The sequence below is a fragment of the Phalacrocorax aristotelis genome, chromosome 1 (assembly GCF_949628215.1).
Source record: "Phalacrocorax aristotelis chromosome 1, bGulAri2.1, whole genome shotgun sequence".
Taxonomy (NCBI): Eukaryota; Metazoa; Chordata; class Aves; order Suliformes; family Phalacrocoracidae; genus Phalacrocorax; species Phalacrocorax aristotelis.
This window is the reverse complement of record NC_134276.1, coordinates 152,173,295-152,200,286: the sequence shown is the minus strand read 5'-3', so window position 1 is coordinate 152,200,286 and position 26,992 is coordinate 152,173,295. Positions and strand designations below refer to the sequence as shown.

General features: G+C 39.8%; 1 protein-coding gene across 7 annotated transcripts in view; it reads left to right on the top strand.

Annotated features, from left to right (window-relative positions):
• CAPRIN2 (caprin family member 2) overlaps positions 1 to 26,992 on the top strand; it is a 35,157-nt gene that overhangs the window by 4,646 nt on the left and 3,519 nt on the right. For 2 of the 7 annotated variants that reach the window (XM_075116396.1, XM_075116413.1), the window contains exons 4-16: positions 2,685 to 2,771; positions 5,279 to 5,517; positions 7,973 to 8,055; positions 10,026 to 10,187; positions 10,696 to 10,739; positions 12,124 to 12,969; positions 17,167 to 17,298; positions 17,494 to 17,578; positions 18,294 to 18,349; positions 18,960 to 19,070; positions 21,496 to 21,648; positions 24,615 to 24,798; positions 25,857 to 26,042. In XM_075116396.1, coding sequence (XP_074972497.1) covers positions 2,685 to 2,771; positions 5,279 to 5,517; positions 7,973 to 8,055; positions 10,026 to 10,187; positions 10,696 to 10,739; positions 12,124 to 12,969; positions 17,167 to 17,298; positions 17,494 to 17,578; positions 18,294 to 18,349; positions 18,960 to 19,070; positions 21,496 to 21,648; positions 24,615 to 24,798; positions 25,857 to 26,042 — 2,368 coding nt within the window. Of the gene's footprint in view, positions 1 to 2,684; positions 2,772 to 5,278; positions 5,518 to 7,972; positions 8,056 to 10,025; positions 10,188 to 10,695; positions 10,740 to 12,123; positions 12,970 to 13,839; positions 13,882 to 14,201; positions 14,322 to 17,166; positions 17,299 to 17,493; positions 17,579 to 18,293; positions 18,350 to 18,959; positions 19,071 to 20,753; positions 20,865 to 21,495; positions 21,649 to 24,614; positions 24,799 to 25,856; positions 26,043 to 26,992 lie in introns of all 7 variants that reach the window. The other 5 variants (XM_075116429.1, XM_075116394.1, XM_075116384.1 and 2 more) reach the window with 5 other exon arrangements.

Here is a 26,992-nt window from a genome sequence, read left to right as displayed (position 1 = left end):
GATCCTGCTAACGAACCAGTTGGAAAAATACTCAATTGACAGTTAGCCCTATCACAGTGCAGTGGTATGAGAACACAAATACTATTTCCTTGTTCCAAATCATTTGTAAATGAGAACTAGACAAAAATCAGGTGAGAGGGGAAATGTTAACTTGCTACTTAGAGGTATTGGAGTGCATGATCATTTAGCACTTACTACAAAATGTGATGTAGTCTCTTGCCATCCCAAGTGCAGAAGTAAGCGAATAAAATCTGCTGGTTTGAAGCAGTTGATGACCTTTTAGTACCTTGAAACTCAATCTGGAATCGGGTGGGCAAGAGTCTTTTGCATTTAGATCATAGATGTTAAATACGATCTGTTTTCTTCTGTTACTAACAGTGAGGCTATTGAACAACATTCTGTGTAAGTTTGATTAGTCTTGAACATGTTTTAAAGCTACTTCTAAATTTGACTGTTTGTATACACCCTGGCCTGTGGAGAGCTGTTAGGTGAAAGTGAAATTAAGATGTTGGGAACTAAAGAGGTAAAGGATTCTGTAGATGTTTTTCTTGCAAATGCATCCAGCAGCACTAACTTTGGAAAATATATAGGCAACTCACTTTGTTACTGGCTTTCAGTATTCCCAGCTGAGCTTAACTTTTTAAGTATTAGTATTTTTAGTGCAGTTTCTGGGATATCTCAGGCTTCTAAAATGGGAAATTAGATTCAGTCTTGCTACTGAACTGACCAGTGGTAGTCAAACTGGTCAGAGGGCTATTGTAGAAGCACATATCAACCCAGTATACACCTAATAGTCTAGTCAAGACCCCTATTTCGGTGTTTAAGATACAGAAATACTGCATTTCCAAATGTATATACAAATACTGGGACCTGGTGATTGAAGTTAGAGTGGAGCTTAATAGTTTGGACACTTATCTAAGGAAATCTAACTGCCTATAACATAGTGGAGCTCTAGTGTAACTTGATGCCATCTACATTTTGCATTGTTTCTCACACAGAGGAAGAAGTGCACATCTGGTGATGAACTTGTTTTGCAGGCAATTTGGATTCCACTGTAGTTACTTATGGTGCATGGCTGCCAGAGCTACCGTGTGTGCTAGCCTTACTTTAGGAAACACTTGCTTCAAAAATGAGGTGCTTCCAGCAAGTTAAATACTCTCACTGGCAACATTGTGCTGTTTCATAAGCTGAGCAAACTTTCTTCAGTACAGTTACTACAACATACTGTTAATGAATGTTAATAACAGGTGTGACAGGAGAAAGCTATTGCTTTTCTGCAGGCTAAGTTATAGCTTGTCATCAGAGCAGTGGTAACTGTTCTTGGTGTTTTCAGGTTGGGAGTTTTACTCTAGGATTTGCATGGTTAAGAACATGATTACTGCAATCTGCCTAGTAAGTTGCTGGTGTTAAATTGTGGGTCTTCCCCATGTGTCAAATGTGTGGGCGTTAGTCTTAGAAGTTGTTCTCCCAAGTGCTAAGTGAACTTGCTAATTAGTTCTTAAGTTGCTTGATAAATTGTTTGAGGACAACTCAAACTACCAGATGAGTGCTTTACAGTAACTCCTGCACTTTGCTGTGATGAATAGCATTTAGGCCTAATCATGTCCAGTATACTACAAATCAGTGAATACAAGTGATTGAACAAACCGATTGAACAAATGAATGTGTAACTTGTTTTCCAGTTGCTTAGGAACACATATGGAATTGGCACAAGTCCCAGACCTTATTGGGACAGTAGATTAAGCTTTTGTCACTGCACCAATGAAACACTACTAATACTACTTTGAAAGAGCTTTATATTAGACTGATGGGCCTATTCTAGAAAAACTTCTGATACCGTGTCATGAGCACAAACCAATCTGGGTGTAAAGCACATGTGAACACTGAAATTAAACTTGTTACTTCCCAGGCATGTCTTATGGTATGAGGATATGGGCAGCATGTCTTAACTACAGCATTTTGTGATCTTCAGAGCTGTCAAGGAGACATCTGTCTCCTTAGTGGGGAAGAACTCAAAAAATAGGGTATATCAAAATGCAATTAATCTATTTTAAGTAGTCTTTTTGAAGACTGGCTATACAATATTGGTTAAAGTCATTAGTGAAGACAAACACTGTTATTTGTGGAAACTAAATCTGACTTTTCTGAAAGCATGACTTGCTTTCTATGTTGTTTTATTTCTGAAGTTTGTACAAACTACCTGTTGGGGCATTCAGCTGAGCATCAGGGTAAAAGATTTGTGCTGAACTTGTCTGTCTCCTGTATTCTTTCCAGGCTTTCACAACAGTATCTGGTTTTAAGTGGCTGTTTACCTCTGATTGCTGAGACTTATGGTGGGGAGGGGGGGAATGAAATAACTTCTGTTGAGGCTTTCCTATTTCAACATTAGTGTACCAAGTATTGAACAAGATGTTGCCTGGAAAGTCTAATCCAGACAAACTTGTAGGATATCTGTGTAGTGTGCACTGGCTTTCTACTGCATCTCAGACAGTCATGGGTGAATGATATTCATGACTAATTTAAAGCACCTGTTACAGGCATAGTATCTTTAAAAAAAGTTACAACTTCAGAGAAGTACACACTGAATGACTAGTCCTCAATGAGAAGTTGAGTACAAGGGGATTGAGATGCAACCAGTAGTCTTAAACATAAAAACCACATTTTTAAAATCTATTTCTTTGTAGGAGGCAGTAGAGAAATATGATGAAGTAGTACACAACTTAGAATTTGCCAAGGAGCTTCAGAAGACTTTTTCAGGACTTAGCCAAGATGTAAGTATAAAATGCTTTTCCTGTTATTGTCAGGAGGTAATTGGAAGGTTTGTGCTACTCTTCTAATGGCCACACTTATGCCAATACACAGAATACTAGGAAGTTTCTGCCTTGGTACTTGGGGGAACAATGTGCTTAAACTGTCTGGAGTAGTGAGTAGAGCAGAGTAAATGTTGACAATTTTGTCTACCACTCACCTCCACAATATAGTTATTCACTGTGTACTGCTGTAAGAGTTTGTGCTTAAGTAAATTGAGTCACTGGAACTCAGCTATCTGAGATGGCTCCAGTTTGTTTAGGTTTGAAACTGTTAACTGTCTGGCTGAGGTGGACTCATCCCCTGCATAGCTGCAGACTAGTGGGGGAGCAGCTCTACTGGAAAGGTCATGCAGGTCCTTGTGGGCAGCAGGCAAAGTAAATTAAGTGCACCTTTGGACCAGTGAAGGTTAGACTTAGGCTGAGGGCCACTACATTAAGAAGAACTGATTATTTCGTCCTTGTTAACCAGTTGTGTCTATTTCTGGTCACTTGGTACACAAAGGCTGTAGGTAAATTTCAGTGAGTCCAGTGGTGGGCCTTTGCATGGCTGGGGAATGAGACCTGTGAGGAGAGCCTGGAAGAACTGGGCTTGTTGGGCCTGATGAAGTGAAGGCTTGGCGGGAAGTGCAATATTGGCTTTCAAATACCAAAGCAATTACTGAAAGGATGGAGCTAGGCTTTTTGCCGAGAGATGTAGTAGAGGAAGGAATGATTGTAAGTTGAAATAGTAGTTTCTACCTAGATAGGAGGAAAATGGTCACTCTGAGCATAACTGAGCACTAGGGTGGGCTCCTAGAGAAGTAGTAAAGTCTGTCCTTGGATCTTTTCACGACCTGACTGCACAAAGCTTTAAGCAGTCTGGCCTTGATTCAGTGTAGCCTTTGTCCTGGAGGCTGGGCTAGGTGATGTCCCTTACAAACGGAATGTTCTGATGTTTCCAGTGAGGGAAAGTGCTGGGGTTAAATCACTTTGGTTTCAGTGGGAAGTACAGCTCTCAGTATAATTTTACTGAAGCTTGTGGAGATTACAACTTATTCGGCTGTAGTTGCCTCTAATTATGGCAAGTCACAAGTTTAGTGCTTTATTTAGGTCTTTATTCAGAGTTTAAAGCACTACAGAATTTTTCTGTAAGCAAGTGTTTTATCTTTGGAAAAACTGGTCTCTTGGCTCAAGCAAATACTATCCTTATGAAAAGATCTGATCCAAGGTAGTGCTGGGTATGCTAAACATGATTAGTCACTGCTCTGGCATTATTTCTGTCTCTTACAGAATGCTGAAGGACTGGTAAAATAGCTTGTCTCGGTGCTTCCTGGGACCCAAACAATTTTGCTAGAGAAGCTTTTCTTGTATATGTAGTATTTCCAGCTAGTACAGTACATTTCTCAAAGCACTATGAGCAGAGATATAAGAGCCTTTTCATCAGTGTTGCTGCTTTGGGTTCCCTCAGTCATTGTATGTTGAACACACAAACTACTGTGCTGAATGTCAAAACTTGGATTGCTTCCTATTGCTTTCCTCTGTGTAGCTGCCCATAATATCAGAAATGAAGCATTATGACCCAGTGTATACTTCTGTAGGTGTTTTTAATAATCCAGCATTAACTTCTACCAGTTCATGTTTGTTCTTGAACTTATGCTATATTTGAAGGCTAACCCACTTTGGTTTTTCCTTGGCTCTACTTCTACCAGTATGAATTCTACAGCCAATACACATTACTGGGACACTAGGGGACATTCTGGCAGCAACTTCCTTATATCCTTTACAGTGTGTTCTAGTAAACTAAATTTTCATAGATCTTGCAAAGAAACTTAAGATACCCCATACTGAGGCATTTTAAATTCTGCAGTTACTTGGATAGCTTTTGCTGCATAATTCTATTAGTACATGATGAGAATTTTCTCCTCGAATGCTGTGTATGTTCTGTGACTTGTATTGCTTATCTAATGAGTGCTTCAGTCTTCTGCCAACAGAAGTAAGAGTAACTGTAGGATTCTGCTGTATCATTTAAATTGGAGTATTCAAAAGTGAAGAGGCAGTTGTCTTACTAGGAGAAATTTGAGACAACTTCTACATTACTAACTTCATGTGACTGATGTTGAAGGTCAACTAGGCTTGGATTTGTGCATTGGTATAATAACTTCTGCAACTGAATATAAGGAATTTATAATAAGGCAACTAACAGGCATAATCAGGATCTAAGTATCATAAAGGCATATCACAAGTGAAGCTACCAGTATCCAGTTTGACTAAAAGCTAGATGTGTACAGTAGATAAATGGAGAACTCACCCAAGATCTTTCAAGCTCCTCCTCTGGAAATCTGTGGGAATAATTAGGAGCTTCTGTTATCTAACCAAAATTAATGGTGGTTTTGATCAATGTGGGATGATCAGTACTAGAACTCAGAGTGCTTTAGCCTAAATCCTGTTACTAAACCACTGTGTTTAACTGAATTCATGTATTGAAATAGCTGCTGAAAGCACAGAGGAAGGCTCAGCGAAGAGAGAGTCTACTGAAGCTTGAAGCAGAGAAGAAGAAACTGCGCACAATACTTCAAGTCCAGTATGTGCTGCAGAACTTCACTCAAGAGCATGTTCAGAAAGATTTCAAAGGTGGTATGAATGGTGCAATATACTTGCCTTCTAAAGAACTAGACTACCTCATAAGATTTGCAAAACTGACATGTCCAGAAAGAAATGAGAACTTGAGGTAAGTTGAAGATTTTTGTCTTAATTGGTATGCTTCATTCATTATAGTAAATGTCCTCTGTTTGACACTGCCATGTCTTGAAATATGTTTTGGGACACTAATTAAAATTCTATTCAGTACACTTGCTGTAGTCTGAGACTAGGAATGTAGCAGATTTAGCTCAATGAGCATTAAAGGAAAGCTGCAGTAATGAAAGCCTCAGTTGTGCAAGTTACACGCAAGCCCTGCCATCTTATGTCTCCCTGTGTGTTATGGGGAGATAGTCCAATACCACCATAAGCGGGGTGGGTGGTGGTGTGCTGCTTCCCTGAGGTCTCACTGTTCATGAAATGAAAAAAGTGTGGTAAACGCAGAACTTCTATATTCTGGTCACATGGGTGTGCTGGATCATGGATCGCATGGATGATCCTCATGTGCTGCTTTATTCCAGAGGAATGTAAGGGTAGTCCTGAGGCTTTCTTGCTGTTAGCTTCAAAGTAGTTTTAAAAATTTGACTGAAGGTTTTTATACCTCTACACTAAATGTCATACATTTTTAGGTAACAGGTTGTCAACAGATATAATGTATGTCAGTACTAACTTGGGGTTGTGCTTGTACTATGATGGCTTATGTTTAGCATGACAGCCTACCTGTTAAGATCATGTAGTAAGAATTATATTTAAATCTGGTAAAAGTACTTATTTATTAGGTAGTAACATGAAACACTATGATAAGAGTAATTATTTCCATATTCAAACATGACTTAAGTTCCTAAAACTTTGATTCACTTGTCATATACTAACCTTGACTAATCTTTGCTCTTAAGTTAACTTCTAAAGAGCAGAATCACAGAATGGTAGGAGTTGGAAGGGACCTCTGAAGGTCATCATCTCCAACCCTGCCTGCTTGAGCAGGTATACCTAGAACAGGGTGCACAGGACCAAGTCCAGGTGGGTTTTGAGACTCCACAAAACCCACCTGGACATGGGAAGGAGACTCCACAACCTCTCTGGGCAGCCTGTTCCACTGCACTATCACCTTCACAGTAAAGAAGTTTTTTCTCATATTGAGGTGGAACTTCCTGTGTTCCAACTTGTGCCCATTGCCCCGTGTCCTGTCATTGGGCACTATTGAAAAGAGTCTAGTCCCATTGTCCTGACACCTACCCTTTAGATATTTATAGGTATTGATGAGATTCCCCCTTAGTCTTTTCTTCTCCAGGCTGAACAGACCCAAGTCTCTCAGCCTTTCCTCATATGGGAGATGCTCCAGCCCCTGATCATCTTTGTAGCTCTCCACTGGACTTGCTTGAGGAGTTCCCTGTCCTTCTTAAACTGGGGGGCCCAAAATTGGACACAGTACTCCAAATGTGGTCTCACTAGGGCTGAGTAGAGGGGGAGGATAACATCTCTCAACCTGCTGGTTACGCTCCTCTTTATGCAGCCCAAGACAGCATTGGCCTTCTTGGCCACAAGGGCACATTGCTGGTTCAGGGTCAGCTTGTTGTCCACCAGCACTCCCAGGTCCTTCTCAACAGAGCTGCTTTCCAGTAGTTCAGCCCCCAAGCCTGTACTGGTGCAGGGGGTTGTTCCTCCCCAGATGCAGGACCTTGCACTTGCTCTTGTTAAGTTTCATGAGGTTCCCCTCGGCTCAGCTCTCCAGCCTGTCTAGGTCTCATTGGATGGCAGCACAGCTTTCTGGTGTACCAGCCACTCCTCCCAGCTTGGTATCATCAGTGAACTTGCTGAGGTTACACTCCATCCTATTGTCCAGGTCATTGATGAATATATTGAACAGGACTGGATCGGCACAGACCCCTGGGGAACACTGCTAGTTACAGGCCTCCGTCCAGATTCTGCTCTGTTGATCATGGTTGAACAGTTGCTTACAAAAAGCCACACAATAGGAGTCTCTTATCCCAGTGAAAGAACTTTATTTCTAGCTTATATTTGTATCATTTTATTACACTTCTACAGGAAGCATAATCCTTTCGTTTGGGATACTAAATTTCATCATGGTGGACTTTAAAACTGATTGTCTGGAGGGGGTGGGTGGATAATGGACCTATATCAGAGTTTCTCATAACTAGCAGAGTGGCAGGAGGTGTTGGTAGTTGCCCCTGCACATGTGCATCCAATAAACAAGATGATCAGCTGGTTAAACAGCACTCGTTTTCCTGTCTGTGAATCTGGGCTTGGAATGAAGACCAGCCATATTGTCTTGTGGGATAGTACTAGACTGTCTAATCTGTCTTAATTACCAACAGAAGAGTTTACATTTGCTAGATTAGGTCATGTACAAACAGATACAGATGAATCACTTTCAGTAGTGGATAATGGGCTTAGGATTCACTCTGTGTATACAGCCTTAATTTGGAAGGCTAAACATTAGTCAGGGTCTTAAAATGAGGGGTATTTGGATACTACAAGACTTGATGTTGGCTATGAGTCTACCTGGTAAATGTCACTTGTTTTAGTGTGGAAGACCAGATGGAACAATCATCTCTCTACTTCTGGGACCTTCTAGAAGGAAGTGAGAAACCTGTGGTTGGAACAACATGTAAGTGTCTCATCTAGAGAAATAACCTACATCTGAAATTCATTTGTTGTTTAAACATCTCAAATGAATATACATGGAAGGCTACTAAATTAGGCACTTTCAGGTGCTGTGTGTTAACACAGTTATCCAAAGATGAACTGCTGTTTGTTCAAGTTCTGTCTTTAGGTACAGATTAAAATGATAAAATAAATCTTCCCCTGGAAAAAGAAAGCATGTTCTCCTACCAATGTACTAGCACCTTTCTGAGGAACAACGAAGGTAGAAATTCAAAGGCAATGCACGGGTACCTTATAGAACCAGCAGCGGGAAGCTTTTGGATAGTTACATGCAAATGGATTATGGTTGGAACACTGTTCCCAGTCATTAAATGCTTAGTTGGGTATCCTGATGTGTATTACAGATTTTCTGTTGCCCCAGGCTGAAGTCCCACAGCACTGAAGGTTCGTTCTTGTTGTAGGAATTCCAGACTCATACTCACTGCCTGACTACACTGCAGGATACCACACTGAGGAAGGATAGTCATTAATGGAACTTACTGTGATCTCTAATCATGCACAGTGCGGTCTTGCTTTAACCTGTGGCAGATGTCCTCATTTTCAAGCACACAATATGTGGGACTGCACATATTTTCTTTTTTTGTGGCTTTTAGTTTCAGAAACCCTGGTTGTAAGCTAACATATGTTCTGTGTTCCTGTTTAGAATTTGCTTATGAGGGCACTGTCCTTACTGAAGCTGTAGTATCTTTCCTATTGCAAACAGACCTTGCTTGTCCCATTTACTCCAGTCTTGTAATGGCTGTGTGGCAGTGATCTTTTTTTTGTCATTGACAACAATGTTGTTGAAACTGTAAGACGAGAGTACTAATGTACCCTAACTTCCACTGTTGAACTGGTAACTGTTAACTCCTTTCATAGTTGTGGACAAAGTGCAAGCTGGCCTTGTAGAGCTACAAGCTGGTAACTTCAGCCTTGTTATCAGTTGATATGAACTGATAGCTGCCTGGCTACCTTGGACTTCAAATTTCTGTAGCTTTTTTGGCTATCATCTAAACTTTGACTATTTTGTCAGTATCTATATCCCTTCAGTGTCAGTCTTCCATCCTTTTATGTGCAAGCTAAAGTTCAGATAAAGCTGTTATGACTTCTCATTAACATTCATTGCCTTGGATGGCATTTTAAAAATATCTTTAAGTTTTAGCTATTGTTCTTGTTTACATGGTTGTCACTTGTAGGAGTAATCTTTCGCTGAATGTTCTTCCTGTCCTCAAGGCTGCCTTGTCTCTAGCTCCTCTGAAACAACTTCTAGTATCACTCCTAGTTCTGAGGCCTTTCTACTCTAAGCTGCTGTCTGGGGTTTTTTTTTTGTGTAAAGGGCACTGGACAATGCTCATTAGAAAGAGTACATAGTGAAGTTTTTCTTAAAACATGTCAGATTCTCCCCCCCCCCACACCCCCCCGGAACTTCAGAGGATGAAGTTCACTCTGAAACAATCTCTTGCTGTCTTCTCCCCACTTGTTTTTGCAGTTCCTAACTTTTCCTTCTGAGATTTACCATCCTACACTGGGAGGAGAATCTTGTTAGGGTAGTTCCATAGTGAATATTTTAGCTTTACCTATGCTAGAGTCTGCACAATGTGCTTTCAGTATCAATGTTGGCTAATTTATAACAGTAAACAAACCCCTTTCTAAGCATGTGGGAGACCAGGTGGCTCAGTGTTTCCTTGGGTGCATTTAAACACAAACTGCAGTCTTACCTCTGGATTGCAAAGATGTTTTCAGCTGTAATATGTAAAGCAGTTTAACATACTTTCCTTTACTAAAGCATTTTATTGCTGTAACTCAGTAAGATACATGAACTTGGAGAAGTTGCAATTTATATAAAGGGAGGAAGTAAGGAGTCTTGATCTGTAATCTAAATAATCTAAATACTCAATTTCAGATTTTCATCTCTTTATGTTTTTTCCTCTTCAGATAAACACATGAAGGACCTGTTATCCAAACTTCTAGACTCTGGGTACTTTGAAAGTATTCCGACTCCTCGCACCACTGTGCCAGTAAAAGAATTGGAAGAAGTAAATAGAAACTCTGAGAGAACAAGACAGATGTCAAAGGGAGAGTCTGTCAAAGAACCAGGTGGAATATTAGAGGGTTCAATTTCTGTAGCATAATGTTGGGATAAGTTTGAACTGAGCACTGACTTTGCATAGCTTCATGCGAAATCTAATCCTCTGCTATAGCTTACTTGCAGTATAGTAACTAAAACGGAACCTGCAAGGCTTGCAGCCCTCTTCTGGTTAGTGTTGTAGAAAAACGCCTAATTTGTAATGCTTTTTTGCATTCTGAGCAAGCCTCCAGGCTGAAGATGTGATAATTGTCTGGTGTAGGGAACACTACGTATTACAATAACAAAATTATGGATACCATAAAATGTTTCTTGCTTAACTCTAAACTTCTGCAAATGTAAAACCAAATCAGAAAGTAAAAGCTTGTCTAAAAATTGCATGTTGAAGGTCAACCTGAGCTTTCAGAATATCTGGTTTAGCAGTTGGCACTACTCTTTAAATATCATTAAAGACTTGCTGCTATTTGGTCTGCCTTTCTGCATTTGATCAGTTGAAACAAATTAACATCCTTTCTCTAGAATCCATTATGGAGCTTATGAAGTCTGAAATACAGCCACAGGAGGTAAGATACTCCACCACTAATTGCTTTCCTTTAGTATTGTGATTTGCCAGAAACATAACTGCACTTCTGCAGCCCTTTTAACTTAAAAAGGGAGTCTGAACAGCAACTTAGGTGTTGCTTTATGTAGGAAGCATTAAAGGCTGGTTGCATTTCTGTTTCTAACCCCAAATTCATAGCTTCTCTGGGGTATTTTGGGATAAATCGGGCAGGATTACATGAAGCAGTATAGTACTTTAATGCTCTGGCACTTTCCTGAATAAACCAAAGCATCAGCCTTTAGAATGGAAACACACTGATTTTTTTTTTTTGTGTACTATGGGATAGAGAAAATACACATCTACTAAAGCTGTCTCTGAAAGATAAGTTTATTCAAGTAGACTTGATGTTGGTGGGGTTGAGAATGATGTAGGCCTTGCTCTGATTTGACAGAAAAGTAGGGATCCCAAGACAGACTTGTGGGGACAGGGGTGTGTAGATCTGTTTCAACAGCCCTTCAGACTTGTGAGTGAAATATTCAAGCTTCAACTGGCAGTAGCATAAAAAAAATTAGACTTGGTCCAAAAGATGGGGAGGGGTGTCCTTTTGTAAGTGGAAATTATGGTTCTTAAAATGCTGAATCCCTATTTCCTAGGTACCCCACTAAAGGGTGTAGTGTAGAACAAGTTTTTGTAACCTACTGGTAACACTGTTACCTGACTCTAAAGCTTTTCTGGTGACTTGTCAGGAAAAATCTCAGCCACTGAGCCTTGCACATTCTTTGCTTCATATTTACTTCCTGTTTATGACAAAGTAGTAACTTGGGAAAACTTTAGGACATCTCCATTGAACTCTCAGACTTATTGACAGTAAACACAGCCTGGAGCTGAAGTCCAGTGGTACTAAAACTGAGAATCCGGTGGCTTCTTAGTATTTAAACTCCATTAAGAACGATGGTTATCCTTGGTTACTGGAGTTTGAAAGGGTCAAATTTTGGGGGAGATGGTGCCGCTACACTTAGCGGAATGTCTGCTAATACAGTACCACAGCATTTTAGATGCTTAGGGGGAGAGGTGCCTTTATAAAAATCATAATTGACCTTGATATTGTCACTGCCTAGGAACATAGTGAGCATTGAGGATAAGGGTAATAGATTGACTCAGCTCAAGTATGTGTCACTTGTGCTGTTCAGGACTGTTTCATGCTTCTCTGTGGCATGCCAAGCAAAGCTAGTCTGCAGTGTTGTAGGGTAAAGCTGCCCACATAGTTTCTGTGGCTAGTGTGTAAACTGTTTAGGTTCTGCTTCTAGTGAGATACTTTCAGTAGCTGCGTGACCTAACTTAACTCACCTGAACTGTAGTGGCAAAATGTTTTCTTGGGAGCCATTAAGTTTCTTTGGTCTATATAGTTTCTCAACAGGCGTTACTTGCCTGAAGCAGAATACTCTGTCAAGAAGAAGCCAGAAGAGCCCAAATCTTGGGAAGCTGAGTGTGCTAGAAAGCAAGAACCTCCAAAGTCCTGGGAAATGCTTGTTGATGTTGAAGAGCAGGAACAGAAGCAGAAAAGAGAAACCTTAAAGCCTTGGGAAGCTCGTGTTAGGCAGCAAGAACCAAAAAGACCAGATTCTCCAAAGCCTTGGGAAGCTCGTGTTAAAGAGGAGGAACAGAAGCGTGAGTCTACAAAGCCCTGGGAGACCCGTGCTGAGGAGGAAGAACAGAAGAAGCAAGAAGCTCCAAAGGCCTGGGTAGCACGTGTCCGAGAGGAGCAGGAGTCCCCCAAACCTTGGGTAGCAAAGGTTAGGGAAGAGCAGGACCAGAAGAAACAGGAATCACCTAAGCCATGGGTAGCAAAAGTTAGGGAAGAGCAGGAACAGAAAAAGCAGGAGTCCCCGAAACCTTGGGTAACAAAGGTTAAGGAAGAACCAGAACAAAAGCAGGAATCTCCAAAACCTTGGGTAACCCAGACTAGGGAGCAACCAGAACAAAAGAAGCCAGAGCCTGTGAAGTCATGGGAAATGCCTGTTAGGGAAGAGCCAGAGCAAAAGAAGCAGGAGCCTGTGAAGGCTTGGGCTGCACATGTTAGGGAGGAGCCAGAACAAAAGAAGCAGGAGACTCGAGAGGCTTGGGAAAAAGCTGACAGGCAGCAGCAAGTCTCATCACAGCAGTTACAGAACCCTCCGAAGCCCTGGGGAGCTGCAAGTGTTGGGCCAAAGGAGCAGATGGGGCCAAAGAAGTTTGATATGGAACCCAAAGAAGTGAGTTGGCATATGTAGTATTACCTGTCATAAGCTTTTCACGCTAGTGTATTGGACTAAAGCTACCTGCTAGAAGAGGCTTTATAACATGCATTTTGTAGACCTCTATTTAGACTCCTATTTTATTCTTTCTTGGGGGAAATAATTCTGGCAATTAAAGTTTATATGTGAATAGCAAGATGGTCTGCTTTGCTTTTTACATCAACACAGTATTGCTGTGATTGAGCCTTGAATAACTGCTTTAGGCATAAGACAGAAGAATTAACCTAGTTTGTCCCCAGCTATTGGCTCTGTCCACTGTTAACAGTACAAAAAGCAGGTATGACTCACTGAGGGTTCAAATACTTTGTGTGTGGCTGCACGCAAATAGTACTTGAGTAATTTTTTTAGGCTTTTGATTAAAATAGCTGCCTATTCAAGAGAGATCTAACATCTAGATCAAGCAATACCAACTGCACTGGGACTTAAATATGTATTTTCAGATGAATGCATAAGCCATACAGCTGTCCTGGAGAGTCTAGCAATTGCATAGTTTATTGTAGAAATATAAAATGGAAGTTATTGCAGTGCTTACAGCTGAGCAGGCTGCTAGCCTCTGGTTACATTACTTTTTCTCACCTGTGCTTGGGTAGTAACAAATCTGATACTGTGAAAATAGCTAAGATGGTAGGCAGAGCAGAGTTCAATTATGTCATTAAGAGCAGTGTTTAATTTAGAGTTAGACTTTTGTCTTTTGTACACAATGTTGTTAGCACTACGACCTTGTTTCTCCAAGAAAGGAGAAATCAATTCATTCCATATTACTCATAGCAAATGATTAAGCTTAAATTTTGTCAGTAGACTTGGCATAACTGAATTTTTTGTGCCTAGAGGCGGGAGCGCAAACTGAAGGTTGAACATGAAATTAAAAGAGTAGGTAACATGCAGCACTGGGTAACAAAATGGGATTAAGGTGTTCTAACTTGATTCATCTTTACACTCAAGCTGAGTAGAATGTTGCATCCACTGGTGGTGGTGGTACAAGTACAAAACCTGGTTGCCTCACAGTAAGTAGCTCTGAGCACAAGTAGGTGTTGTGCACCCAACTACACATAGTATTACTGTAACTGAAACATCATGTACTGGAATAGTCTCAAGCACTTCAAGGTGCCTTGGAATTTCTGGTGTCAGATTAACTTGAAGCTTGAAGGCAAGATGCTTCCTAATGAGATGGGGCTTTTATTTTTGTATAGGATGGAAAGATGGATGGCTTAAGTGGTGGACAAAACTTAGATGCAGTAAGGAAAAAGGAGGGTCTCCAGTCAGTTGGAGAAACTTGCAAACAGCCTAGAAATCTTCAGAGTAATGTGCAGGTGTGTGTGTCAGTCAGACTAAACTAAACTGAATGTTGGAATGTAAGCTTGCTTAAGCTGGATTCCTGAAATAAGTATACAAAGTGTATTTTTAAAGTATTCGAACTTTGATTTACATAGCAGACCATAGTGAAACACCAGCTGGCTCTATTTCTGCTTAGTAGCTGTTGACAAACCCTAATATCAAAAGTATATTGAATGACTAAAAATAGTGTACTGTCAACCTAGCTAGCTTCCATAACCACTTTAAAAAAAAGTCTTAATTTGATTTGAGATGCATATAAAGAAAAATTAAAATTATATTTTAAACTTACTGGATAATGAAACTTGCCTTGCCTTTCTTTATATGAAGAAAGAAGAGGCAATGCAATGCTATAGCTGGATCCATTTCACTCCCAGGGGGAACCTATAAATGACCTTGTGCAAGGATCTGGGCATGGTAGATAAAATGTGTATGTCACTGCTGCTTTCTGGAGCTGAAATTAACCTTTCTTTACGCCCTGAAATACCTGTTAGAGCTCTGAGACTTTTTTAATAAATAGCTTGGTCCTAAGATCTTAAAATATACTTATTTAACTTATGGTACTATAAGGTGCAATACCTAAGTTGGGCCTAAGGCAGCAGTGAGCTGATGTGCAAGCCTGTTAAACTGCTACTGTATGTAAATGTTTGTGCAACCTGTGGACTAGCAAATGTGGTTAGAGCTGACTTTGTGGCCTGCTATGTGAAAGCAAAACAGTTTGGCTTTTGCTGTCATCCAGTGCCATTTAATTAATAACTGCTGTGAATGCTGCTCTGTGTAGAAAACAAATGCTAATTGTATATCTACATGGCACCAGCTGGTGATCACTGTTGTGATTACAGCTTAGGTATCACTGCTCCAGCTCATTTAGTACTCCATGGCTAACAAACCTGAATTGGAATTGAGGTCGTGTGTAATAGGATGGAGTGTTACAAGTATATGAGCTGGTTGAAATGTGTGTTAGTGTTATGTATAAGTAGACCTTCAGTCTCCTAAAAAAAAAATCAAGCTTTACTAGGAGTACCTAGTATATTGGCACTTTGACTAGTAAAACTCCAAAGTGGTCAGTGCGCCTTTACATTGGTTTATTTGCAATGGTTAACTGATCCTAAAACAAATTCTAGGTTTTTCAACTGCATTTCTAGTTAGTTCTCTGGATATGTCAGAACAGTTTTTGCTGAGTGTATAAGTAGTGTTGTGTTTCAGAAACATTCAGAAACATTGTTATGACAAATTAGACCCTGAACTTGTCAGTGCTCTGTAAAACTAACCAAATGTTGCTTGAACCACCAGTGTTAAGTGATCTCAGCATCTGTAAATTTGGTGTGAGCTGGCCTAACAGGTCAGAATCTACTAAACTCAATCTGCTCCCAGCTTGTAATGACTTCTAGAAACAGCATTTAACTGTAGGCTAGAAAGAAAACTTGGTTTAAAACCATCTTAAGGATGTCAGGTACCTCCTGTGTTTCTTTGTGAAACTCACTAAACCGTGCAAGCTTCTTCCCTGTGCGTGCTATTGGAATTTCTGCAAATGCTAGTGATCAGTTTCAGGTAACTATTGAAAAGGAAATGCAAGAGTGTATTTGGGCTTGTTGTCCTAAAACTGGATAAAGAGCATTTCATCAACTTGTTTTTAATTTAGTGTGACAAGTCAACGTCATGACATTATATGGCAGAAATGTATGTCTTCTAATGACTTTATACAAATACTCAACTATACTGCCATACAGTGTATGCAAGTAGTAACCTCCTATTAAAAGACAAATGTTTGTACAGTAGGAAAATAAAGGCTTTCACGTGTTCCTCTGTCTCTCAACATTTCGGCCATTTGAAGTAATGAAACTACTTAATGTCTTCAGATTTGCCTCTAGCTGTGTAGATAAACATAAGAATAATTCTTTACAGAATTGCTAAAAAACTTTAAAATATGATTTTTTAAAATTTAGTTTTAAAACAAGCCTACCTCTTCGTCAAGCTGCTTTCTGAAGATGTGTTAGACTATCTAGACAGTCTAATATTATTGTCACTCTGAATAACAGGGCTTCTGCTATTTAAGGTGTTCACTATCATGACTTTTCTGATACCTTAGACTTGCCTATTCTCTCATGAATTTCCCTCTTCCAAAGTGAAGTGAGAACCAGTTGTGATGAACTGTAAAGAGACCATCTGAAACAGTCAAGGAGTTAAGGCCCTGCAGAGGTCTTTATTTAGGTACAAGGTTAGGCTCCTATGTGGGAACACAAGTGTATTTTTCATGCCAAACTTTGAAAAGTTTAATGTAATATTTTCTGCAGGAGCTGGTGCAGTAAGAGTACCTGGCTCATTAGTGGAAGCACTTTGGTCTAATCCTGAGCAACCTACTTTTAAGGCATCTCCTAGGTGCAGTTTCTTCAAAATGTTTGGGAATGCCATCCTAATAAGATCTGTATTCACTAACAGGGGCTCTACTGTGAGGAAGCATGTGTCAAACCTTGAGTGACACAGCTTTTACTTTTAAGTTTGTTCTGGCCTTCAACTTAGATATGTGGGTTTCCTTAGATGGTGGTGCCAATTTTGCATTAAATCCAGGCAACTTCTGTACATTTGACTGTACAAAGCTGAATGAAGTGAATTAATTCTGTGGCTTAACTAGTTAACTAGTGGCAACAGTAAGCTGATATTTTTTTTTTAACAAAGTGAAAGCTTGATTCAGCAAATATCAATAACAGCACAGAATTCCTTGGCCCATGGTGTCTGACACTTACAGGTTGCTCTGGAAGTATATTGGGTAAGGCAGCTTGTCTTGCTTCCTGTATTAGATTTAATATCTCTTCTCCTTATTAGGTGCCTAAACCTGTCCATCAGTCAGCTGCAGAGTTTTGCTCTACTTCAACTCTTCCAAAAGATCCAGTATTGAGAAGGGAAAAACTTCAGGACCTGATGACTCAGATACAAGGGACGTACAACTTCATGCAAGTATGTTTTTCTCTGCTGTTGTATCACAAAGCTCCAACTCCTACCGAGTTAGGGAAAACTGTGCTGACAACGTGTGTTTGCACTGAATGAAGGAATCTAGCTCTAACTAGCTAACAGCACCTTGTCAAATGAGAATGTTTCATTTGTATCTTAGAGTTTAATTTTTTCTGTCAACTGATGATTTTTTTTCAAAAGGAGTCCATTCTGGATTTTGATAAAGCTTCACCAAGTGCCATTGGTTCATCCCAACCACCTTCAGTTACTCCAAGTAGTCCCGTAGGTAGGTAATGCTGTAAGTGTAAATTGTATGTATCTTTTGCAAACACTAGCAGGGTTTGCTTGGGCTGTAGATCAGTAGGTGTGGTGAAAGCAGCTCGTCTTGTTATAAAGAATGCCAATGGCTGGCTTTAAAAAAAGGCAGCTTGAGCCACTTAACCTGCTTATTTGTTGCTGGAGGTGGCTTAAGTTGGTGCATCTGCTTAAAAATAGAATGCTTGTATAATCACTGACTGCCATGTGCATCTGAACCCAGCTGCAGAACTGATGTGCTGTATCTCTGTAACAAACTTGTCTAGAGGTGGTATATATAGACAGAAGCTGTGAATGCAGAGCAGTTATCTAGCTACACTTGGAAAACTGAAACTTTCTATAATGGGCCATGTCAAGAAACAGTTTGGGTGGCTCTTGGGCTATAAAACACAATTACCCAGTTTAATAAATATTTAAGTGCTGCTTTTAACCTGTAAAGTGGGTATCTCTATTGTGGTATAAATATTTTTCACTGACATTACCTGTCCTCTTTTACAAAAAAGAAACTGAAGTTTTCAATTTGGTGTAGCTTACTGATGCTAAGTCTAAATATTTGCAGTGCATGCACTAAAAATAGTGTGCATATTCATACACCAAATGTTTTCAAAAAGTAGAACTGAACACTGAAACTATATGTAGTGTTTGAATTTAAAAGTAAATGTTGCTTAAAGCATTCTTTTTTCCAGCTTCAAAAGAACAGAAACTGCCAAGTCAGAGTGATTTTCTTCAACAGCCCCTTCAAGTAAGTTGAAGTTAAGACTGCCCTGAAGAGGCAGGGCTGTAGAGGTTATTCACTAGAATTAGTGTTTTAATTGTTTTTCTCTTTGTCAGTAGCTTTGTAACATTTCATATAACTTACAGCTTGCAAGTCTAAGATTACTTAAATGCTGACAAAGTTGGCTGCTCTGGTGCTTGAAAAGCAGCAACAAACATTTGAATTTTCTTGAAGTAAAACAGTATGTCGAAGGCATGCTGAAATAGTTTGAATATTTAACTCATAGATTCAAGTAATAGCCAGTAATTGTGTGCAGGAGAACATGCTGCTTCTTTACTAGGTAGTGCATGTCTTCATCTTTGAGATCCTCACTTATGCCAAAGATAGTGTCTCAAGCTCTGGCAGCCATGGTTAAGTGAACCTTAAATTCACTTACTGTGCCTGCATGTCTTGCTACTTTGGCTTTGGTTTTCGTGCCACTAACAAGAATTCCTAGGAAACTTGGACTAAGTGGTCAAAGCACTTGGGCTTCTGCTTCATGTGAAGTTTACTTGGAAAAGCCCAGAGTGAGTTTCAATGAAACCAAATGTTTAAGATAATCTTTCAAAACCTTATTTCAGTTTTCTCTTCTTGCCAGGCTGCTGCTGCTGCTTCTTCATCCATGACGCTGCATGGTTCAAATACTTCCCTAGCATCTGCTGATCAGACTCTTTCTGGCTCTGAAACTGAGGACTTGGTGACACCACAGGTAATATATCCTGGGGTTCTCTGGCATTCAAAGATCTGTGCGATAGCCATCCCTAACAGAAAGCTGTGGTGGGGCCTCTCCTGAATAACTATTTTTGAACAACATACAGGGATAGAATGCAAATAGCAGCAATATTATAGTCTATGTTCTGGAATACTTAAAGATGGTTGAAAAAGTCTTCCTAATACTGCATGAATGCAAGGTGAACAGTCTCTTGAGATGGGAAGGGTGTGGGATGAAAGTGGGCTAGAAAGTGTTGTGCATGTTCTTGTGGGAACATAGGAGCAGCATAAATATTTGCTTTGGTTAGTGTAGAATATTCCCTCTAATGAAAATATAGAGGATGCATTGATTGGGACGGATATTGTCATGAAACAGCAGACTTCTGTGTAAGCTGAAGACTGAGATGTGTTCTCTTGAGTGCTAATGGAAGAGATGCTGGGAATCTGACTTTGTGATGTTAAGCCAAGGCCTCAAACTTTGCTTTAATTGTATTTATGTGCAGTTAAATCTTTGACTAGCATTCAAATATTCTTTAGAGCTCAAAATAGTGTTTAAATTTATGCAGATGACTGTCTTAAAGATCTCATTAAGGGTTCCTGTGTTCAGAAACACACCTGGGTCTTACCTGTTGGACTCTCTAATACAGTGCATGTAGATTATAATGGGGAAGTGTAATGCTTTTTTGCTGATGTACTTGCTATCACTATATTGCACACGTGTCACTTTACTCCTTAATATACTGTGCTGTTGAATATAACAGTCTTGACAGGGATATTAGTCTTGCTGCCTCTTGAATCAGCAGTTTTGGCCTGGTTCTTGGCACCTGCTTTTGCTTCTACAGTGTCATAATGCTTCTTGTGCTGACAAGGATTATATAATTTTGCTGTGTAATATGCATCCAAAAGACATTACAGTACAGCATAAGTGGAACATCTGATTTAGTAGAATGTTCTGAGGCTTTTTGCGAACTTACTGTTTGGAATTAGGGTTGCTTGTGCCCCATTTCTCTCTAGTCCCTTAGGCTTGAAGTGTGGTGTCTTTTCCAGTCCTGCTTTTCATGGAAAGCAGTAGATAAGCTTTGTTTGGTTCCAGCACAACCAAGGAATACACTCCATGGTGACAGTGTGCTCTTCTGGTATGCCAGTGCAGTTCTGTCTGTGCCTGTGATGGTGAGAATGGGACTGGTAGTCTTTAGTCCTAGGCTGTGTATCTAAGTATAAGCAACTCCTAAGCTTAGTATTACAAGCATGAGCAAACTATAGAACACACAGGTTTTGCAAAAGCAAACCAAAGTTTGCCGCTGAAACCTCGTTTGACAGAGTTTACCGTAAGTTTAACATCAGACATGTCTTTCCATTTAATCCAATGAGATGGGTGTGTATCACAGACTTCATAGTAAATAACTGCTTGAAGCAATCTACAGTTCTTAAAATTATCTGACTTTGCGGGGTTATTGTACAACCCGTTGTGTAAGAACAGTAATCTAAGGCTGAAACTCTAAAGCTAATTACTTGAAGCTTTTGGTTAAGATGACTATTTAGTACATTTACTTTGGACTTAATGCTTGTCATAGTTTTTCAATAGCCTCTTGTTTCAACCTGCTGTTTCATAGCTCAACCAGAACCTCCCGCTTTCTGCAATACTTCATATAATAGCAGGTGCATGTATGGCTTCTTCTAGGCATCAGCACCGCTTTCTCAAGATACTGAGAAATATACTTCCCAGCCACTGTATCAGACAAGTTCACGTATTTCTGAGCCACTGATAACTAAAAAGATTGAAATTGCCCAGGTGAGCTATCACAAATGGGTAAGGTAAATATATTGGTTGCTGAAATGTGTCTAGAGCCTTGCATTCCTTTTGACTTCTGATTCCTATAAATATTGGTATTCTAAATCAACACTTCGTTTTGCCATTTGCACGGATGAGACTTAATGCTGGTTAATACTTTGTCTGGACTACTCAGCATTGTTTCTAATCGGAAACATAATTGATTAAGTTGGGAGGAGAAAAAACCAAATCCCCTAAACTTCCTGAGTTCCTCTGGAAAAGAGAAGTCACTTTTAATATCAGCCAGAGAATCACCTTCCAATAAATGGAACAGAAGGCATTCTGTTTCCTTAGTGGTAGGGAAAATACCTAATTCCTCTTTATTGTGGAATTTTTACAATGAGTGGTATGTATAGTAGCTCATAGGCACATTTCACTTAATCAGCAGAGACTGCAATAGAAGTACTGTTTGCTGAGGATGCACAGCAAGATTTGAAATTGTAAGCAAAAGCTATTTTGTAGCGCTATGTCCAAATGTCGTCCTGTAGAAACTGCTGACTTCTGTCAGTCTAGGCTTTAGAACAAATTAACTGCTTCTGTTACTGCCTGATAACTATCAAGTGACCTTTCATTACATTTGTTCTTCCCTCAGGCAACTATTCCTCTCCCAAGTGAGCCACAGGCACCGTTGCCTACTTCAAGCACCTCCATGTCGTCAGTACCACCAGCGCAAAGCTTTCAGGCTCCTCCAGCAAGTAGCAGTTCTGTCACAATAACAGCAGCTCCCTTTCAGGCTATGCAGACTGTAAGTATGCAACTTGAGGCCCCAGAAGAATAACTGACAATAATGCGAACAACTTTGCCCTAATACTGGGGAACTGGCTCCTCTTGATATAGAAGAGAACCTGATAGATCATTTTGATGTTTTAATGTTAAAAACCTAGATTAGAACTCTGCTTCTCCAATGCCTTCAAAACTTAAAACAGATAATCTGAGAACAGAGATCCTGGTTTTGCTTTGTATAGTCCCAAAACCTAATACTGGGATATCTTAGAAGCCTCAAGGAACTAAGAGTGAGAAGTCAGACATGAATCAACAGATTTATAGCTGTACCCCAAGGTAAAGTTGACTCTAAGCTGGTCATATGCCTAGATTTCAAATAACGAAGACTGCAGAGGAGAGAAGGAATCCTGAAGTACATAGCTGTTAGGACTAAAAGCGTTCTGAAGCCTGAACCAGTCTTGTTGCTTTTTAAAGTGTTTGCTGTAGTGGAGTAAAACTCAGTCCACTAGAATCATGGAAAATGTGTCCTTGACAAAGACTGGTGTAGCTCATTATCCTACCTTGTTAATAAGTAGTCAATATAGATGTGTAGGGAGCAGTCCGCACAGACTGAGTGGTGCTTCTTGTAAATTGATACTATTTTTTAAGGCTGTTCATCATTACTAATGGTCTGCAATGTTACTAATGTTGCTACTGTCTGGTAATCTGCCGTGCAACCTTAGAGGGTCTCAGGAAAGGTCTCCATCTAGTTTTTAGTATTCCCTTCCCTGTACTTGGTCATATTTACTCCTCTGATACCTTCTTCAGAAGATGCTGGTGACTTTCATTTAATGTTTCTGCTCAAAAGCAAGCTTAGGAAAGAGGTCACTGAGATTCTCCAAAGGCATTGTTCATTTCAACAAATGTACCAGTGCAGTTCTACAATTTGCTGAACAGTCTGCATCTTGCTGTATTGAGACATACTTAGTAGGATTTGGTGGAAGAAGGTAGCTAATAGCCTTCCAAAGCACAGGAATTAATGACTAAAATATCTATGACATCCTGGTTTGGTCTGTAATAAATCACTACCGTTACTTTTTCCCTTTGTTTTCTGTATTTGGAAAAGTTCAGGTAGAACCTTCCTCAAAGGTACAGAATTCTAATATGCCTTACAAGTGGTGGTAGGAGGTAGTTCTTTCTAAGCCAGATTATTTAAATTATGCAAAGTGACTAGGTGGTGGTTTTTTCACAGAAGTGGAGAAATAGCGGCATGTTATGCAAGGAATCCAGAGTCTTTCTGGGAATCCAGTCTGAGATAAACATCTGTCATGATATCAATATAGAGTCTTGGCTCAGTCATTCTGATCATATCTGAGCCTAGTGCCTGTGTTCAGAGTGCTTTTGATCATAATGATACTACTGAAAGTTCACTTGAATTAATACTGTGGTGTTTTCAGAGATGTTAAATGTTCTGAGATTTTGTATTTTTTGGATCAAACTGGCAAGCATCTGTCACTATTGCTAGAATGTTAATTCCTCTTATAGTGGTAGCAATCTTTAACTCTGCAGTGTAGGGTTTTCTTCTTCCCTGTATTGCTTAGATTCTCATTGCTGCCAGGAAAACACAGCCATTGGATTTCAGTAGATAGCCAGGAGTCAGATGGTTCCTTGCCAAATAGTGGTAGTAGAGTGACAGTAATGGAAGCATCTGATTACATGTCCTCAGATGTCTGAGCATCCTGTTGCTGCCATTGTACTCATGGAAGCTTAAGGGCAGATCCTGCCTGTAGCCCTAGTTTTTATTAGAATTCCACTGGTAACCCTCACTGTAGGAAAAAGTAGGCCACTTCCTACAAATACTTCAGGATGTGTGTGTTGACAGCCTGACAGCACAGCATCCTCAAGTTTCTTCTAGAAAGAGGATTGCTTTGGATCACTTTGATCACTTCATCTGGTAAAATTAACACAAGTTCAGGTGTTGGGTTTATTTTATAATTGTTCAAAATTTATACTCAACACTTAAGTATCGAGGTGTTTCTGTGCTGGCTTCCATTTAGAGGCAGCACTTGGTTTCTTGACCCTGGAAAAAGTGTTCACTTCCTGTTTTAATTTTAGAGGCTTCTGCAAATGACAAGAATTATCAAGCTGTGAAGCTGTTCCTTGTATCTAGCTGTAGTTTTGCCCTGGTCTATCTTAAGACTGTTTTAGTCTTGGAAAATTCAGATATGCCTTGACTCAGTAGCAGTACTGCTGACAGCTCTTTATGTGAAATTTAGATCCTCTTACTCAAAATAGACTCCAATTTTTGTCTTGATACTAGTCACTTTTGACAGCATCAGTTCTGTTAATTTTGGGTTATTGGCTGAAAGCAATATGGTCACTGGAGTGACTGAACTCTGGCTGATTAGATTTAACTAGCAGCAATGTCTGCACACCACCCTACTGTCCAGGCTATAACATTAAAATTTGAATTACAAGACTGTTACTTAGGTTGCATATTTACTCTGAAGGAACTTAAAATGAGTAGAAAAATTGAGGCTCAATTTACTAAAGGGGGTGAAGGCTGTCTAATATGGTATTTGAGTGGATAGTAGTGTTGCATCAGGTTCCAAGACACGTATAAAGACCCAAATTCTTCCCAAGTGTGAATATCTCATCTTGGTATAGGCTGTCCCAGCTTCAGGTCAAAAGCTGTAGGACAGGCAGTCAATGAATTTAACAGATTTAGCTTATTGTACGATGGCTGTTCTGTTGATCAAATATGGTAGCTGTGGTCTGTCAAGCTATGTTTCTTGGGTAGCAGCTACATAAACAGGAGTAAGTTTTGTAAGTTTACTGAGAGGGAAGAGGATGGCTTAAAGAGCATGTTCTTGATTATTTCTAAGAAACAGTTGGTGTTCTAGAAACTGATCTAGGCATATGGATTTAAACTGTGGCAGAGAAGGGTGGTGGCATTAGGCAGAGGCTTTAGCTGGTAGTGTTAAGCACTTGTCTTGAAATATGTTGTAGGTATTTAAAGTGAATGCACCACTGCCTCCACGTAAAGACCAGGAGATTAAAGAGGATTCTTCGTATTCGGCAGGATATAACCAGAGTTTCTCTACAGCAAGTACGCAGACTCCTCCTCAATGTCAACTGCAATCTTCACATGTTGCAGAACAAACCTCTCTTTCACAAGAACCTGTGTCTTCAGGTGAGAACTGTACTTGTATCTGTATTTCAAGTAGTCTTTAAAGATCTTCAGGTTATAGTGGTATTTTAATTCATTAACATGTAAAAAGAACTCACAGCACTTAGTGAAATTCTTAAACACTTATGTAGCACCTGTTAACATTAGGGTTACATCAACTCTAATCTAGTTGATTGTATGGTATGGAAACTTAATTTCAAAACTGCTAGCAGCATGAAAAGCTGCTTCAAACTAGTTTTTATACTAGTTGCTTAGACAGTGTCACTTACTGCCTGAATTTTCCAGAAGGTGGGAAATTCAAGTACGCAGTGGTACTTGTCAGTCAATTGTTTGCTTGGAATTGAAGCAATGATGAAATACCCTTATTTAGGACCGTTAACTTGGTCTCTAGTAATAGGCACTAGTGTTGTCCAGTGATGGGAGTTGCTGAATACTAAATAAGAAAGTTGGGATAAGTTTTCAGTCTGACCTGAGGAAAACTAAATTTCTGATAAGTGGGGTCTTGAGTTGCCTTATTCAACACAAAACTGACCTGCTTGACATTCAGATACTGTACCAGATAAATTTATATAGCTGACACTAAATCTGAAATGAAACTAGCCCCTAAATACGCCTCATACAGGTTCCAGGATGAAAGGAAGCTGAAAACTAGGGATCTGGATTTATAAGGCTAATCAATTTACTCAAGGGCATTGTAGTAGAACTGTTGGTTCTAAGTGAAAATTCTTAATCAGGTGTTACTTGACTTTTTTTCCTAGCATGGTTATTTTCTCGATGCTGCTAACAAGCTTTTTTTGACCTAGGCAACTGAATCTTGTTGAATGCATTAGAGGCTGACACTGACAGCCTGGGGCTACCTACACTATGCTTGAACAAGTGTTACACTCTACAGAACAAAGGGGAGGATCCCCACTTATCTGGAGTAATGAAGGGGCACAGGAACAGGATATTCAGAGCAGCTTAATCAGTCTCTGAACTTCCTAATGTTGCCCTTGCTTCTAGGTGTGGTAACTTATTACAGTTATAACAGCTTTTGATTCATCTGTACCTTCTATTTTAAGCAGTGAATTATCAACCTGATGGAGCTGTTCCTGTTAGCAATGGTAGCCTTGCCTTTTATCCAGCACAGACTAATGTTATTCCCAGACCCCCTCAGCCTTACCTTAACAGTCGTGGGTCTGTCAGAGGATCTGCTAGAGGTGGAAGGTCACTGGCTAATTCCTATCGTTCCCCTAGTGGGTACAAAGGTATGTATGTGTCTACTACCACCTAAAGAAAAAGTCTAATGTAGTAACACTAGAACAGGATTTAACATGTGATATCAGATTTAGGTTCTATAGGTGAAACTTAAAAGCAAGACTTTAGGAGAGTGAGGCTTTTCTCTGTAGAACTTCAGCAAGTTCATTCTGACTTTTTATTTGTACTTTGGGTGTCAGGTGAACTGGCAGAGTAATTTCACAGCCTTCTGAAATAAAGTAGAAACTTCCACTAATAGGTTGTTAAGTTACTGACTTGTATAAACTTTTCTCCTTCCTATTTCATTTACCTTTCTGGACTTTTTACCCCCTTTATTCTTCCTCTTAGCATCTGTCTTGTGAACATTCTGAGCAGGTATTATCTCTTCAGATGTCACTTGCAGTATTTGCCCAAAACAAGATAGCCTTTGCTTAGCACTCCTGGCTTTAATATTACGAGCAGAAACTGGGTCTGGGGGAGAGGTTCTCAGTAGTGGAGAACCCTTCTGGATTAATAACGAACTGAAGGGTTTTAAGAGAAGGGTTGTCTGGTCTCTGCAAATTAGTTGCTATTCTGCTGCTAGCTGAAGTACTATGGAAAGCTTCAGCTGACTCTCAGCAGATACCAGCTGAAGATTGTTGATAGCCAAGATCTGTTCCACTTTGAAGTGGAAGGGCACTTAGTCTGTGATAGAAGTTTCAGTTACTGAGCTCAGACTGCTCAATGCCTAGTAGGAACATGTACCGGAAAGTGAGTTATGTAGTTTTAACTTACCAGCAGTTAAGGGTTTGGTAGTTTAGTAGCAAAGGTATTAAATATTAGAGTACTTAAATGTGTAACAGTCATAGCTAAGCATCTGTAATAGCAAAAGAAAGCATTTCTTAGTTCTGCTAAATCCTGTCTCTGGATCTAGCAAGTTTCTCAGCTGTTCTGTGAAGTCCCATTAATATCAAACATGCAA